At 39.0% G+C, this 18,304-nt stretch overlaps 1 protein-coding gene across 1 annotated transcript in view; it reads left to right on the forward strand.

The window, feature by feature from the left end:
* LOC112235170 (plakophilin-3) overlaps window positions 1-18,304 on the forward strand; it is a 64,563-nt gene that overhangs the window by 13,841 nt on the left and 32,418 nt on the right. Inside the window, exons 2-6 of the mRNA XM_042327633.1 lie at window positions 13,184-13,275; window positions 15,864-15,973; window positions 16,007-16,040; window positions 16,154-16,276; window positions 17,910-18,101. Of these exons, the coding sequence (XP_042183567.1) occupies window positions 13,184-13,275; window positions 15,864-15,973; window positions 16,007-16,040; window positions 16,154-16,276; window positions 17,910-18,101 (551 nt within the window). The remainder of the gene's footprint in view (window positions 1-13,183; window positions 13,276-15,863; window positions 15,974-16,006; window positions 16,041-16,153; window positions 16,277-17,909; window positions 18,102-18,304) is intronic.

The following is an 18,304-nucleotide window of genomic DNA, read 5'->3' on the forward strand; positions in this document are numbered from 1 at the left end:
GATGGTGGATTGGCGTAAACGGTGCGATCCGGGTCTGAGGTTCGCGGGTTCAATCCCAGTTTTAGGCACTAGCTTGGATTCAGAAGTCAATTTCACCATTTTCTGTGAGATCTTGTTGAATTTTTGTTCACAACAGGTAAATGAAGGTTCTGTTACGACCAGCCTAGGGCCATGACTCCCCTTTTAATCTAAGCAGTCATGTCGCAGCATGAAATCACATAGTTCTTTCTGCAGAGCTCCTTCCCTGGTTCTCACAAACATATTTCATATTTCCTCAGGACAGGATGTAATACCAGTCTATATATGAAGCGTTTATTTCCTAATCTCTATATCCACCATTTTGTTTTTTCATTTTTTTTTTTCTGTTCGAAACGATTGCTTATTTTTATTTATTTATTTTTATTTAACCTTTATTAAACTAGGCAAGACAGTATGGGGGCATTCATGTGTGTGTAAAATTTTACAGTTCTCAGATTTTTTAAATTCATAGATTTTAATGTGTATGAATTTTTTTTTTTTTTTGTATATCGATTGTTTTAGCTGGAATGGAATGTTTGTATCCTGTATATTAGACTGTGATATGTGGTTGTCTCATTTAGCTATCTTAAGATCAATGCACTAACTGTAAGGCACTCTGGGTAAGAGCATCTGCTAAATTAGAAATGTCAAATGTAAATGTTTTACATACAGATCTCATATTAATGTATTTAATTATTATTCTTAGATGTTTCTATAATTATAAATGTATCATTTGTATAGTTCTTTATTAAAAATGTATTTTTTATTTTATTTTTTACATTAAAACCTAGCAGTACTACTTATTTATCTGACCGTGAGGCGGAGATACATCATTTTACAAAAAAAAAAAACTGATTATTTGTCTTTCTGAAATGAAACCATCAAGTGACAGATTTTTAAAAAACAAACAATAACAAGTGGATGTTATAGAACAACAACAATATGTATGTTATAGAACAACAACAATATGTATGTTATAGAACAACAACAATATGTATGTTATAGAACAATAACAATATGTATGTTATAGAACAACAACAATATGTATGTTATAGAACAACAACAATATGTATGTTATAGAACAACAACAATATGTATGTTATAGAACAACAACAATATGTATGTTATAGAACAACAACAATAACAATATGTATGTTATAGAAACACAACAACAACAATATGTATGTTATAGAACAATAACAATATGTATGTTATAGAACAACAACAACAACAATATGTATGTTATAGAACAACAACAACAACAACAATATGTATGTTATAGAACAATAACAACATGTATGTTATAGAACAACAACAATATGTATGTTATAGAACAACAACAACAACAATATGTATGTTATAGAACAACAACAACAACAATATGTATGTTATAGAACAATAACAATATGTATGTTATAGAACAACAACAATAACAATATGTATGTTATAGAACAACAACAATAACAATATGTATGTTATAGAACAACAACAATATGTATGTTATAGAACAACAACAATATGTATGTTATAGAACAATAACAATATGTATGTTATAGAACAATAACAATAACAATATGTATGTTATAGAACAACAACAACAACAATATGTATGTTATAGAACAACAACAATAACAATATGTATGTTATAGAACAACAACAACAACAATATGTATGTTATAGAACAACAACAATATGTATGTTATAGAACAACAACAATAACAATATGTATGTTATAGAACAACAACAATATGTATGTTATAGAACAATAACAATATGTATGTTATAGAACAATAACAATATGTATGTTATAGAACAACAACAACAACAATATGTATGTTATAGAACAATAACAATATGTATGTTATAGAACAATAACAATATGTATGTTATAGAACAACAACAATATGTATGTTATAGAACAACATCAACAACAATATGTATGTTATAGAACAATAACAACAACAATATGTATGTTATAGAACAATAACAATAACAATATGTATGTTATAGAACAACAACAACAACAATATGTATGTTATAGAACAACAACAATAACAATATGTATGTTATAGAACAACAACAACAACAATATGTATGTTATAGAACAACAACAATATGTATGTTATAGAACAACAACAACAACAATATGTATGTTATAGAACAACAACAACAACAATATGTATGTTATAGAACAACAACAATATGTATGTTATAGAACAACAACAACAATATGTATGTTATAGAACAACAACAACAATATGTATGTTATAGAACAACAACAACAACAATATGTATGTTATAGAACAACAACAATAACAATATGTATGTTATAGAATAACAACAATATGTATGTTATAGAACAACAACAATATGTATGTTATAGAACAATAACAATAACAACAACAATATGTATGTTATAGAACAATAACAATAACAATATGTATGTTATAGAACAACAACAACAACAATATGTATGTTATAGAACAACAACAACAACAATATGTATGTTATAGAACAACAACAATATGTATGTTATAGAACAACAACAATAACAATATGTATGTTATAGAACAACAACAATAACAATATGTATGTTATAGAACAACAACAATATGTATGTTATAGAACAATAACAATATGTATGTTATAGAACAACAACAATATGTATGTTATAGAACAATAACAATATGTATGTTATAGAACAACAACAACAACAATATGTATGTTATAGAACAATAACAATATGTATGTTATAGAACAATAACAATATGTATGTTATAGAACAACAACAATAACAATATGTATGTTATAGAACAATAACAACAACAATATGTATGTTATAGAACAATAACAATATGTATGTTATAGAACAACAACAACAACAATATGTATGTTATAGAACAATAACAACAACAATATGTATGTTATAGAACAATAACAACAACAATATGTATGTTATAGAACAATAACAACAACAATATGTATGTTATAGAACAACAACAATATGTATGTTATAGAACAACAACAATAACAATATGTATGTTATAGAACAACAACAATAACAATATGTATGTTATAGAACAATAACAATATGTATGTTATAGAACAATAACAATATGTATGTTATAGAACAACAACAATATGTATGTTATAGAACAATAACAATATGTATGTTATAGAACAACAACAACAACAATATGTATGTTATAGAACAATAACAATATGTATGTTATAGAACAACAACAATAACAATATGTATGTTATAGAACAACAACAATATGTATGTTATAGAACAACAACAATATGTATGTTATAGAACAACAACAACAACAACAACAATATGTATGTTATAGAACAACAATAACAACAACAATATGTATGTTATAGAACAATAACAATAACAATATGTATGTTATAGAACAACAACAATAACAATATGTATGTTATAGAACAACAACAATATGTATGTTATAGAACAATAACAATATGTATGTTATAGAACAATAACAATATGTATGTTATAGAACAACAACAATATGTATGTTATAGAACAACAACAACAACAATATGTATGTTATAGAACAATAACAACAACAATATGTATGTTATAGAACAACAACAATAACAATATGTATGTTATAGAACAACAACAATATGTATGTTATAGAACAATAACAATATGTATGTTATAGAACAACAATATTCTGTATTTATTGAACATTTCTATTGAGCGGTGTAGTTTTACATACTGAGACAGAAACCTTCATTTGGCCTTGTTAACTAGTTTCAGTGAAGCCAGATAACCGTGTCAGCCACCTGTGGCGTGTGTGTGTGTGTGTGTGTGTGTGTGTGTGTGTGTGTCCAGCCTTGTACAGCTAGTAAAAGCCAGATAACTGTGTCAGTGAACTGCAGAGGTTAGTCAGTCTGTTCTGCAACTCCTTCTGACTTAGCCTGTCACTAACACGTGACTCTGTAATTACACACACACACACACACACTACCCTAAGATCACTGCTCTTTATGCCTCTCAGTGCTTTACTTATACAGAAACATTTAATGAGTCACTGTTTCTCTTCCCTGAGGACGCTGGGTTGGGTCCAAATAGTATTTATTTTGTTTGAAATATTTTATCTGTGCTTTATTTGATGTCGTCTGGAGTAACACAACCAGTGGAGTAGCCCCGTTGCAGATCCTGCCCCTCCGGCGCTAACAAGCTTGCTCAATCACACGCTCAAGGTGTTTGAAAGAAAACAAATACTAATTGCTCCCAGGTCAGGTTGGTGCCTGTAAACTACTATATACAATTGTTGTCCTTCTGCACTCTGTGCAAACTATGCTCTGTACTATCTCTGCTCTCTGTACTATTTAAAAAATATATATATATTTCACCTTTATTTAACCAGGTAGGCTAGTTGAGAACAAGTTCTCATTTGCAACTGCGACCTGGCCAAGATAAAGCATAGCCGTGTGAACAGACAACACAGAGTTACACATGGAGTAAACAATTAACAAGTCAATAACACAGTAGAGAAAAAAAAGGGGAGTCTATATACATTGTGTGCAAAAGGCATGAGGAGGTAGGCGAATAATTACAATTTTGCAGATTAACACTGGAGTGATAAAGGATCAGATGGTCATGTACAGGTAGAGATATTGGTGTGCAAAAGAGCAGAAAAGTAAATAAATAAAAACAGTATGGGGATGAGGTAGGTGAAAATGGGTGGGCTATTTAACCAATAGACTATGTACAGCTGCAGCGATCGGTTAGCTGCTCAGATAGCAGATATTTGAAGTTGGTGAGGGAGATAAAAGTCTCCAACTTCAGCGATTTTTGCAATTCGTTCCAGTCACAGGCAGCAGAGAACTGGAACGAAAGGCGGCCAAATGAGGTGTTGGCTTTAGGGATGATCAGTGAACTGAGATAAGGTGGAGCTTTACCTAGCATGGACTTGTAGATGACCTGGAGCCAGTGGGTCTGGCGATGAATATGTAGCGAGGGCCAGCCGACTAGAGCATACAAGTCGCAGTGGTGGGTGGTATAAGGTGCTTTAGTGAAAAACGGATGGCACTGTGATAAACTGCATCCAGTTTGCTGAGTAGAGTGTTGGAAGCAATTTTGTAGATGACATCGCCAAAGTCGAGGATCGGTAGGATAGTCAGTTTTACTAGGGTAAGCTTGGCGGCGTGAGTGAAGGAGGCTTTGTTGCGGAATAGAAAGCCGACTCTTGATTTGATTTTCGATTGGAGATGTTTGATATGAGTCTGGAAGGAGAGTTTACAGTCTAGCCAGACACCTAGATACTTATAGATGTCCACATATTCAAGGTCGGAACCATCCAGGGTGGTGATGCTGGTCAGGCGTGCGGGTGCAGGCAGCGAACGGTTGAAAAGCATGCATTTGGTTTTACTAGCGTTTAAGAGCAGTTGGAGGCCACGGAAGGAGTGTTGTATGGCATTGAAGCTCGTTTGGAGGTTAGATAGCACAGTGTCCAAGGACGGGCCGGAAGTATATAGAATGGTGTCGTCTGCGTAGAGGTGGATCAGGGAATCGCCCGCAGCAAGAGCAACATCATTGATATATACAGAGAAAAGAGTCGGCCCGAGGATTGAACCCTGTGGCACCCCCATAGAGACTGCCAGAGGACCGGACAGCATGCCCTCCAATTTGACACACTGAACTCTGTCTGCAAAGTAATTGGTGAACCAGGCAAGGCAGTCATCCGAAAAACCGAGGCTACTGAGTCTGCCGATAAGAATATGGTGATTGACAGAGTCGAAAGCCTTGGCAAGGTCGATGAAGTCGGCTGCACAGTACTGTCTTTTATCGATGGCGGTTATGATATCTCTGCTCTCTGTACTATCTCTGCTCTCTGTACTATCTCTGCTCTGTGCAATCTCTGCTCTGTGCAATCTCTGCTCTGTACTATCTCTGCTCTGTACTATCTCTGCTCTCTGTATTATCTCTGCTCTCTGTATTATCTCTGCTCTGTACTAGCTCTACTCTGTGCAATCTCTGCTCTGTACTATCTCTGCTCTCTGTACTATCTCTGCTCTCTGTACTATCTCTGCTCTCTGTATTATCTCTGCTCTCTGTACTATCTCTGCTCTCTGTACTATCTCTGCTCTGTGCAATCTCTGCTCTGTACTATCTCTGCTCTGTACTATCTCTGCTCTCTGTACTATCTCTGCTCTCTGTATTATCTCTGCTCTCTGTATTATCTCTGCTCTCTGTATTATCTCTGCTCTGTACTAGCTCTACTCTGTGCAATCTCTGCTCTGTGCTATCTCTGCACTCTGTACTAATTGTCAAAGACTCCAGCCACCCTAGTCATAGACTGTTCTCTCTGCTACTATACGGCAAGCGGTACCGGAGCGCCAAGTCTAGGTCCAAGAGGCTTCTAAACAGCTCCTTCCCCCAAGCCATAAGACTCCTGCACATCTAGTCAAAATGGCCATCCTGACTATTTGCATTGCCCCCCCCTCCCCTCACCACACCACTGCCACTCTCTGTTGTCATCTATGCATAGTCACTTTAATACATGTACTTACTTCCTCAACTAACCGGTGCCCCCGCACATTAACTGTATCGGCTTCCCCCTGTGTATATTGTTATTTTCTACTGCTGCTCTTTAATTACTTGTTACTTTTATCTCTTATTCTTTTCCGTATTTTTGAAACTGCACTGTCGGTTAGGGGCTCGTAAGTAAACATTTCACTGTAAGGTCTACCTTCCAGACTTCCAGACTCATATCAAACATCTCCAATCGAAAATCAAATCAAGAGTCGGCTTTCTATTTCGCAACAAAGCCTCCTTCACTCACGCCGCCAAGCTTACCCTAGTAAAACTGACTATCCTACCGATCCTCGACTTCGGCGATGTCATCTACAAAATGGCTTCCAACACTCTACTCAGCAAACTGGATGCAGTCTATCACAGTGCCATCCGTTTTGTCACTAAAGCACCTTATACCACCCACCACTGCGACCTGTATGCTCTAGTCGGCTGGCCCTCGTTACATATTCGTCGCCAGACCCACTGGCTCCAGGTCATCTACAAGTCCATGCTAGGTAAAGCTCCACCTTATCTGAGTTCACTGGTCACGATGGCAACACCCATCCGTAGCACGCGCTCCAGCAGGTGTATCTCACTGATCATCCCTAAAGCCAACACCTCATTTGGCCGCCTTTCGTTCCAGTACTCTGCTGCCTGTGACTGGAACGAATTGCAAAAATCGCTGAAGTTGGAGACTTTTATCTCCCTCACCAACTTCAAACATCTGCTATCTGAGCAGCTAACCGATCGCTGCAGCTGTACATAGTCTATTGGTAAATAGCCCACCCATTTTCACCTACCTCATCCCCATACTGTTTTTATTTATTTACTTTTCTGCTCTTTTGCACACCAATATCTCTACCTGTACATGACCATCTGATCATTTATCACTCCAGTGTTAATCTGCAAAATTGTAATTATTCGCCTACCTCCTCATGCCTTTTGCACACATTGTATATAGACTCCCCCTTTGTTTTCTACTGTGTTATTGACTTGTTAATTGTTTATTCCATGTGTAACTCTGTGTTGTCTGCTCACACTGCTATGCTTTATCTTGGCCAGGTCGCAGTTGCAAATGAGAACTTGTTCTCAACTAGCCTACCTGGTTAAATAAAGGTGAAATAAAAAAAAATTAAAAATACACCTGTTGTACTCAGTGCATTTGAATAATAACATTTGATTTGATTTGATCTCTGCCCTCTGTACTATTCACTTTACTTTGCTATCTCTGCTCTGTACTATTCACTTTGCTTTACTATCTCTACTCTGTACAATCTCTACTCTGTACGATCTCTACTCTGTTCAATCTCTACACTGTACGATCTCTACTCTGTACAATCTCTACTCTGTACAATCTCTACTCTGTACTATCTCTGTTCAATCTCTACTCTGTCCTATCTCTACTCTGTCCTATCTCTACTCTGTCCTATCTCTGTTCAATCTCTACTCTGTTCAATCTGTACACTGTACGATCTCTACTCTGTCCTATGTCTACTCTGTCCTATCTCTGTACAATCTCTACTCTGTACAATCTCTACTCTGTACTATCTCTACTCTGTCCTATCTCTACTCTGTCCTATCTCTACTCTGTCCTATCTCTACTCTGTACTATCTGTGTTCAATCTCTACTCTGTTCAATCTCTACACTGTACGATCTCTACTCTGTCCTATCTCTACTCTGTACGATCTCTACTCTGTCCTATCTCTACTCTGTACGATCTCTACTCTGTACAATCTCTGTAAATCTCTACTCTGTACAATCTCTACTCTGTCCTATCTCTACTCTGTACTATCTCTACTCTGTACAATCTCTACTCTGTACGATCTCTACTCTGTACGATCTCTACTCTGTACGATCTCTACTCTGTACTATCTCTACTCTGTACGATCTCTACTCTGTACGATCTCTACTCTGTACGATCTCTACTCTGTACGATCTCTACTCTGTACGATCTCTACTCTGTACTATCTCTACTCTGTCCTATCTCTACTCTGTACGATCTCTACTCTGTACAATCTCTACTCTGTACAATCTCTACTCTGTAAAATCTCTACTCTGTAAAATCTCTACTCTGTACAATCTCTACTCTGTACGATCTCTACTCTGTACGATGTCTACTCTGTCCTATCTCTACTCTGTCCTATCTCTGTTCAATCTCTACTCTGTACAATCTCTACTCTGTACAATCTCTACTCTGTACGATCTCTACTCTGTACGATCTCTACTCTGTACGATCTCTACTCTGTACTATCTCTGTACAATCTCTACTCTGTTCAATCTCTACTCTGTACAATCTCTACTCTGTCCTATCTCTACTCTGTCCTATCTCTGTACAATCTCTACTCTGTACGATCTCTACTCTGTACAATCTCTACTCTGTACAATCTCTACTCTGTACGATCTCTACTCTGTACGATCTCTACTCTGTCCTATCTCTACTCTGTCCTATCTCTGTTCAATCTCTACTCTGTTCAATCTCTACACTGTACGATCTCTACTCTGTCCTATCTCTACTCTGTCCTATCTCTACTCTGTCCTATCTCTACTCTGTCCTATCTCTACTCTGTACAATCTCTACTCTGTACAATCTCTACTCTGTACAATCTCTACTCTGTATTATCTCTGTACAATCTCTACTCTGTCCTGTCTCTGTACAATCTCTACTCTATCCTATCTCTGTACAATCTCTACTCTGTACGATCTCTGTACAATCTCTACTCTGTACAATCTCTACTCTGTACGATCTCTACTCTGTACGATCTCTACTCTGTACTATCTCTGTACGATCTCTACTCTGTACGATCTCTACTCTGTACGATCTCTACTCTGTACGATCTCTACTCTGTACGATCTCTACGATCTCTACTCTGTACTATCTCTGTACGATCTCTACTCTTTACGATCTCTACTCTGTACTATCTCTACTCAACACTATCTCTACTCTGTACAATCTCTACTCTTTACGATCTCTACTCTGTACGATCTCTACACTGTACGATCTCTACTCTGTTCAATCTCTACTCTGTACTATCTCTACGATCTCTACTCTGTTCAATCTCTACTCTGTCCTATCTCTGTTCAATCTCTACACTGTATGATCTCTACTCTATACGATCTCTACTCTGTACTATCTCTGTACAATCTCTACTCTGTACGATCTCTACTCTGTACGATCTCTACTCTGTACGATCTCTACTCTGTACTATCTCTGTACAATCTCTACTCTGTACAATCTCTACTCTGTACAATCTCTACTCTGTCCTATCTCTACTCTGTACTATCTCTGTACAATCTCTACTCTGTACAATCTCTACTCTGTACAATCTCTACTCTGTCCTATCTCTACTCTGTACTATCTCTGTACAATCTCTACTCTGTACAATCTCTACTCTGTACAATCTCTACTCTGTCCTATCTCTACTCTGTACTATCTCTGTACAATCTCTACTCTGTACAATCTCTACTCTGTACGATCTCTACTCTGTACGATCTCTACTCTGTCCTATCTCTACTCTGTACTATCTCTGTACAATCTCTACTCTGTTCAATCTCTACACTGTACGATCTCTACACTGTCCTATCTCTACACTGTACGATCTCTACTCTGTCCTATCTCTACCCTGTCCTATCTCTACTCTGTCCTATCTCTACTCTGTACAATCTCTACTCTGTACAATCTCTACTCTGTACAATCTCTACTCTGTATTATCTCTGTACAATCTCTACTCTGTCCTGTCTCTGTACAATCTCTACTCTATCCTATCTCTGTACAATCTCTACTCTGTACAATCTCTACTCTGTACGATCTCTGCACAATCTCTACTCTGTTCTAAGCTCTACTCTGTACAATCTCTACTCTGTACAATCTCTACTCTGTGCTATCTCTGTACAATCTCTACTCTGTACAATCTCTACTCTGTACATCTCTACTCTGTACAATCTCTACTCTGTACGATCTCTACTCTGTTCAACCTCTACTCTGTACGATCTCTACTCTGTTCAATCTCTACTCTGTACTATCTCTGTACAATCTCTACTCTGTACAATCTCTACTCTGTACAATCTCTACTCTGTACAATCTCTACTCTATCCTATCTCTACTCTGTACGATCTCTACTCTGAACAATCTCTACTCTGTACGATCTCTAATCTGAACAATCTCTACTCTGTACGATCTCTACTCTGTACGATCTCTACTCTGTACGATCTCTACTCTGTTTAATCTCTACTCTGTACTATCTCTGTACGATCTCTACTCTGTTCAATCTCTACTCTGTACTATCTCTGTACAATCTCTACTCTGTACAATCTCTACTCTGTTCTAAGCTCTACTCTGTACTATCTCTACTCTGTACAATCTTTACTCTGTACGATCTCTACTCTGTACGATCTCTACTCTGTACGATCTCTACTCTATACAATCTCTACTCTGTACTATCTCTACTCTGTACTATCTCTACTCTGTACTATCTCTGTACAATCTCTACTCTGTACAATCTCTACTCTGTACAATCTCTACTCTGTCCTATCTCTACTCTGTACTATCTCTGTACAATCTCTACTCTGTACGATCTCTACTCTGTTCAATCTCTACTCTGTACTATCTCTACTCTGTACTATCTCTACTCTGTACTATCTCTGTACAATCTCTACTCTGTACAATCTCTACTCTGTACGATCTCTACTCTGTACTATCTCTGTACAATCTCTACTCTGTACAATCTCTACTCTGTACGATCTCTACTCTGTTCAATCTCTACTCTGTACGATCTCTACTCTGTTCAATCTCTACTCTGTACGATCTCTACTCTGTACAATCTCTACTCTGTACTATCTCTGTACAATCTCTACTCTGTACAATCTCTACTCTGTACAATCTCTACTCTGTACAATCTCTACTCTGTCCTATCTCTACTCTGTACTATCTCTACTCTGTACAATCTCTGTACAATCTCTACTCTGTACGATCTCTTCTCTGTACGATCTCTACTCTGTACTATCTCTGCTCTCTGTTGTGTCATGTCCCATTTTTTATTTTTTTACAAATTTTATTTTACCTTTATTTTACTAGGCAAGTCAGTTAAGAACAAATTCTTATTTTCAATGACGGCCTAGGAACAGTGGGTTAACTCCCTGTTCAGGGGCAGAACGACAGATTTGTACCTTGTCAGCCTGGGGATTCGAACTTGCAACCTTTCGGTTACTAGTCCAACGCTCTAACCACTAGGTAGCCTATAACTAGTTAAACCAATGTCATGTCCCATATCATTAAACTAGTTATACCAATGTCATGTCCTATATCATTAAACTAGTTGTACCAATGTCATGTCCCATATCATTAAACTAGTTATACCAATGTCATGTCCCATATCATTAAACTAGTTATACCAATATCGTATCGATGTTTAATTTAGGTGTGGTGGTGGTGAAAAACACAAGGCCTCAAAGTTTTCATTTGATGTTTCAGGTCCTTCCTTTAGTGTTGTCTTTAAATTGGATCAGTTTTTGGTGGGCTGATTCAGGTCCTTTCTTAGTGTTGTCTTTAAATTGGATCAGTTTGTGGTGGGCTGATTCAGGTCCTTTCTTAGTGTTGTCTTTAAATTGGATCAGTTTGTGGTGGGCTGATTCAGGTCCTTTCTTAGTGTTGTCTTTAAATTGGCTCAGTTTTTGGTGGGCTGATTCAGGTCCTTTCTTAGTGTTGTCTTTAAATTGGATCAGTTTTTGGTGGGCTGATTCAGGTCCTTTCTTAGTGTTGTCTTTAAATTGGATCAGTTTTTGGTGGGCTGATTCAGGTCCTTTCTTAGTGTTGTCTTTAAATTGGATCAGTTTTTGGTGGGCTGATTCAGGTCCTTTCTTAGTGTTGTCTTTAAATTGGATCAGTTTGTGGTGGGCTGATTCAGGTCCTTTCTTAGTGTTGTCTTTAAATTGGATCAGTTTGTGGTGGGCTGATTCAGGTCCTTTCTTAGTGTTGTCTTTAAATTGGATCCGTTTTTGGTGGGCTGATTCAGGTCCTTTCTTAGTGTTGTCTTTAAATTGGATCAGTTTGTGGTGGGCTGATTCAGGTCCTACCTTAGTGTTGTCTTTAAATTGGATCAGTTTTTGGTGGGCTGATTCAGGTCCTTTCTTAGTGTTGTCTTTAAATTGGATCAGTTTTTGGTGGGCTGATTCAGGTCCTTTCTTAGTGTTGTCTTTAAATTGGATCCGTTTTTGGTGGGCTGATTCAGGTCCTTTCTTAGTGTTGTCTTTAAATTGGATCAGTTTGTGGTGGGCTGATTCAGGTCCTTTCTTAGTGTTGCCTTTAAATTGGATCTGTTTTTGGTGGACTGATTCAGGTCCTTTCTTAGTGTTGTCTTTAAATTGGATCAGTTTGTGGTGGGCTGATTCAGGTCCTTTCTTAGTGTTGCCTTTAAATTGGATCTGTTTTTGGTGGGCTGATTCAGGTCCTTTCTTAGTGTTGCCTTTAAATTGGATCAGTTTGTGGTGGGCTGATTCAGGTCCTTTCTTCGTGTTGTCTTTAAATTGGATCAGATTTTGGTGGGCTGATTCAGGTCCCTCCTTTAGTGTTGATTCATGACATGTTCTGATTTCCCCTCTCTCTTTTTGTTTTGTAGAACACAGCGGTTCTTCAACAATGAAGTACCAGACCTTCAACCCAGGGTTCAGCTCTAAGTCCTATGTCTACACAGCCTCCAGACCTGTCATGGTGAGTGGTAGTCCTACGTCTACACAGCCTCCACGCCTGTCATGGTGAGTGGTAGTCCTACATCTACACAGCCTCCAGACCTGTTATGGTGAGTGGTAGTCCTACATCTACACAGCCTCCAGACCTGTCATGGTGAGTGGTAGTCCTACGTCTACACAGCCTCCAGACCTGTCATGGTGAGTGGTAGTCCTACGTCTACACAGCCTCCACGCCTGTCATGGTGAGTGGTAGTCCTACGTCTACACAGCCTCCAGACCTGTCATGGTGAGTGGTAGCCCTACATCTACACAGCCTCCAGACCTGTCATGGTGAGTGGTAGTCCTACATCTACACAGCCTCCAGACCTGTCATGGTGAGTGGTAGTCCTACATCTACACAGCCTCCAGACCTGTTATTGTGAGTGGTAGTCCTACATCTACACAGCCTCCAGACCTGTCATGGTGAGTGGTAGTCCTACGTCTACACAGCCTCCAGACCTGTCATGGTGAGTGGTAGTCCTACGTCTACACAGCCTCCACGCCTGTCATGGTGAGTGGTAGTTCTACATCCACACAGCCTCCACACCTGTCATGGTGAGTTCTACTCAGTTTTAGGGACCAGGTATTATAAATATATTATAAATGTATTATAAACAATATCGTCCAACATGCAGTATTCTCTTGGGAAAATATTGCCTCCATTACACATCCGATGGTTTCTGAGTTCCACTTGATATGTTCAGCAGATGGTCAAAAGAGCCCAGCAGACGTGTTGTTGCCAGTAAAGAGATATTATAGACGGTGTCTGTCTATGTGAAAATATGCAGCTTAAACACTGTGTCCGCTCTCTGCAGTTTCCTGTAAATACAGTCAGCTATCAACACAGTGGGATGGTTTCACAGTACAGTGTTGCTAGAGCCATCGAGCTAGGTCTTCTCTGGGCTCTGTAAGCGTGGTATTTCACAGCAACTCTCCACCAATCTCTCCAGGACCTAAGGTCCACCCTTCAGATTCCTCCACATCTCACAGTCAGAATGTTCCCACCTCACGTTAGCATAGCAGATATCATTAGACTATGACACCATTACACAATGACATTGCTGAATCAACTTGCCATTGATGAAATTAATTAAATTAATGAATGTAACATTTTACAAGATGTATATTGTTTTTTTTTGTATTCGGCAAATATACATTACACACCATTGGAGTCTGCTGAGGGGAGGACGGCTCATAATAATGTCTGGAACGGAGCAAATGGAATGGCACCAAACACCTGGAAACCATGGAAACAATGGAAACCATGGAAACCATGTGTTTGATGTATTTGAAACCATTCCACTGATTCCGCTCCAGCCATTACCACGAGCCCGTCCTCCCTAATGAAGGTCCCACTACCCTCCTGTGGTACATACAGTAGAATATATACAGTAAGTAAATGATTCACATGTACACGTTAAGGGTAAGGACAGAAAGAACTCCATTATAGTGGCCTTGTTGACTGCATAAAACAATTATAATTCTAAACTCAACAATTTCCACGTGACTTTTACAATTAGCTTTGCACAATGAAGGTACACAGAATTTTTACTTGTGTCAACACTAGTCCATAGACATGAGCCACTCCCTTTTTATGACAGTGACTCACAGCATTTACAGTATCTACTAAAGGTAGATCTGGAAAGGTCAGAGTTTGTTGTCCCCGCTAATAGAGGCGGAGTCATAGAGGCGGAGTCATAGAGGCGGAGTCATAGAGGCGGGGTCACAGTGATTAGCATTAGCAGTAGACGTATAACGATAGAACCACAATCATTTGTCATTCTCAACATAAAGGATAGAAATATACCTCTGGCCTTCGAAAAACCAAATATGTTTTTTTTCTGATAACAGTCAGATAACATGCTGTATGTGGTTTCTGAAAAATAATTAGCTCATTCTAAGAATCCATTGAGTCTGAGTTAGGGAGGGTTTCCTCCCAAGGTCGAGAGAGAAGAGGCCCTGTTGTTCACTCCAACCGCTAACAAGATAATGTCAACAACACTGATGTAATGGTGAAGTTCGCCATCTGGAAGCTTAGCCAAATATGGTCGACCAGTTTACTCAGATATGTCCTAGAGTTTTCTCCCGGGCTCCTGGCATGTCTCCACCTGTCTTTGTCAGGTAAACATGTCATCCTGATCGCTCGTCATTATTGATCACCTCCCCCGGTCTTCATTATTGATCTCCTCCCCAGGCCTTCATTATTGATCACCTCCCCAGGTCTTCATTATTGATCTCCTCCCCAGGCCTTCATTATTGATCACCTCCCCAGGTCTTCATTATTGATCACCTCCCCAGGCCTTCATTATTGATCTCCTCCCCAGGCCTTCATTATTGATCACCTCCCCAGGCCTTCATTATTGATCACCTCCCCAGGCCTTCATTATTGCGTAGTAATAACGATTCACCATGCCTTTCATCCTGCCGTAGTGCCCTTGAGCAAGGGGGGGGTTTACAGTCTGTGTCTTGGGGGCTGGTTAGAAGCAATAAAGACTAATTTCCATGGACTTTAATGCAAATGTACAATACAATATTTGTTCAACTTCTCCTCTTCTTCCTCCTCTGTCCCAGGCACCCAGGATGTCTCATTACTCTGGTGGTTTCTCCTCTCGCTCGGCGATGGACCTGAGTGGTGGTCAGAGGCTCAGCATGGGGGTGGAGGAGGAGGAGGGTACCAGTACCACGATAACATGAGCCTGAGCGGGGGCTACCAGGGGGAGGGGGCTACCAGGGGGGGGGGGCTACCAGGTACCACGTTAATGAGTTACTGTATTCTACAACTACCATACAGATCATTTTGGGGGGGGGCATATGTTAATCATGTATGTGTACCAGTGTGCTGATTAACTCTGTTCTACCAGGCCGGCGGAGGGGCCATGAGGCAACAGATGTCCACCGTGAACCGGGCGATGAGCCGTGCTCCCGGCCCAGACCTAGAGACCATGTCCCTGCGTTCCGTTAGGCTCCAGAACATGCCCGCTCAGGTATCTGACATTAGATACACTGCATTATGTGTTCTGTGTGTATTGTGTCAATGTCAACGTAAGGTTTTTCTTTCAAGTGTTGTATATCTGTATTGATGTTCTGTCTGTATTGATGTCCTGTCTGTATTGATGTTCTGTCTGTATTGATGTGGTGTTGATGTTGATGTTCTGTCTGTATTGATGTGGTATTGATGTTGATGTCCTCTGTCTGTATTGATGTTCTGTCTGTATCGATGTTGATGTTCTGTCTGTATTGATGTGGTATTGATGTTGATGTCCTCTGTCTGTATTGATGTTGATGTTCTGTCTGTCTGTATCGATGTTGATGTTCTGTCTGTATTGATGTTGATGTTCTGTCTGTCTGTATTGATGTGGTATTGATGTTGATGTTCTGTCTGTATTGATGTTGATGTTCTGTCTGTATTGATGTGGTGTTGATGTTGATGTCCTCTGTCTGTATTGATGGCGATGTTCTGTCTGTATTGATGTTGATGTTCTGTCTGTATTGACGTGTCTGTCTGTATTGATGTGGTATTGATGTTGATGTTCTGTCTGTATTGATGTTGATGTTCTGTCTGTCTGTATCGATGTTGATGTTCTGTCTGTATTGATGTGGTATTGATGTTGATGTCCTCTGTCTGTATTGATGTTGATGTTCTGTCTGTCTGTATCGATGTTGATGTTCTGTCTGTATTGATGTTGATGTTCTGTCTGTCTGTATTGATGTGGTATTGATGTTGATGTTCTCTCTGTCTGTATCGATGTTGATGTTCTGTCTGTATTGATGTGGTGTTGATGTTGATGTCCTCTGTCTGTATTGATGTTGATGTTCTGTCTGTATTGACGTGTCTGTCTGTATTGATGTGGTGTTGCTGTTCTGTCTGTATTGATGTTGATGTTCTGTCTGTATTGATGTTGATGTCCTGTCTGTGTTGATGTTGTCTGTCTGTATTGATGTGGTATTGATGTTGATGTTCTGTCTGTATCAATGTTGATGTTCTGTCTGTATTGATGTTGATGTTCTGTCTGTCTGTATTGATGTGGTATTGATGTTGATGTCCTCTGTCTGTATTGATGTTGATGTTCTGTCTGTATTGACGTTGTCTGTCTGTATTGATGTGGTATTGATGTTGATGTTCTGTCTGTATTGATGTTGATGTTCTGTCTGTATTGATGTTGATGTCCTGTCTGTGTTGATGTTGTCTGTCTGTATTGATGTGGTATTGATGTTGATGTTCTGTCTGTATCGATGTTGATGTTCTGTCTGTCTGTATCAATGTTGATGTTCTGTCTGTATTGATGTTGATGTTCTGTCTGTCTGTATTGATGTGGTATTGATGTTGATGTCCTCTGTCTGTATTGATGTTGATGTCCTGTCTGTGTTGATGTTGTCTGTCTGTATTGATGTGGTATTGATGTTGATGTTCTGTCTGTATTGATGTTGATGTTCTGTCTGTCTGTATCGATGTTGATGTTCTGTCTGTCTGTATTGATGTTGATGTTCTGTCTGTATTGATGTTGATGTCCTCTGTCTGTATTGGTGTTTATGTTGTCTGTCTGTATCGATGTTGATGTTCTGTCTGTATTGATGAGGCAGTTTTCTGATTCTGACTCGTTCTGAATCTTGTTTCAGCCGTCCCCAGTGGCAGCCTGGGTAGATGCGGATGGCAGCGATGGGGTCAGCCTCGTCTCGGACCACGATGCCACATTCAACCGCCAGCAGTCTGTCTACAGCACCGTCAATGGAGGAGCCTACAGCTCTGGGACCCAGATGAGACAGGCAGGAGGAGGAGGGTCCATGGCCTACCAAGCCCCCATGAGGATGGTTGGTGAAGCCCTACCGACATTTTCAAACGAGATTAACACATTGCAATTCTTATGTTCCATGGCATGTGAAAATGAGTTATGTATTTCAAATACATTTAGGAACAAATAAGTCCAAACTAGCTTTTCAGGTGTTTGTAAAAGCAAATATGTTCATTTAATTTGCGTTACAATATAATTATTATTATATTTACAGCAGGTTTT

Source organism: Oncorhynchus tshawytscha, linkage group LG01 (assembly GCF_018296145.1).
Source record: "Oncorhynchus tshawytscha isolate Ot180627B linkage group LG01, Otsh_v2.0, whole genome shotgun sequence".
Classification (NCBI taxonomy): domain Eukaryota; kingdom Metazoa; phylum Chordata; class Actinopteri; order Salmoniformes; family Salmonidae; genus Oncorhynchus; species Oncorhynchus tshawytscha.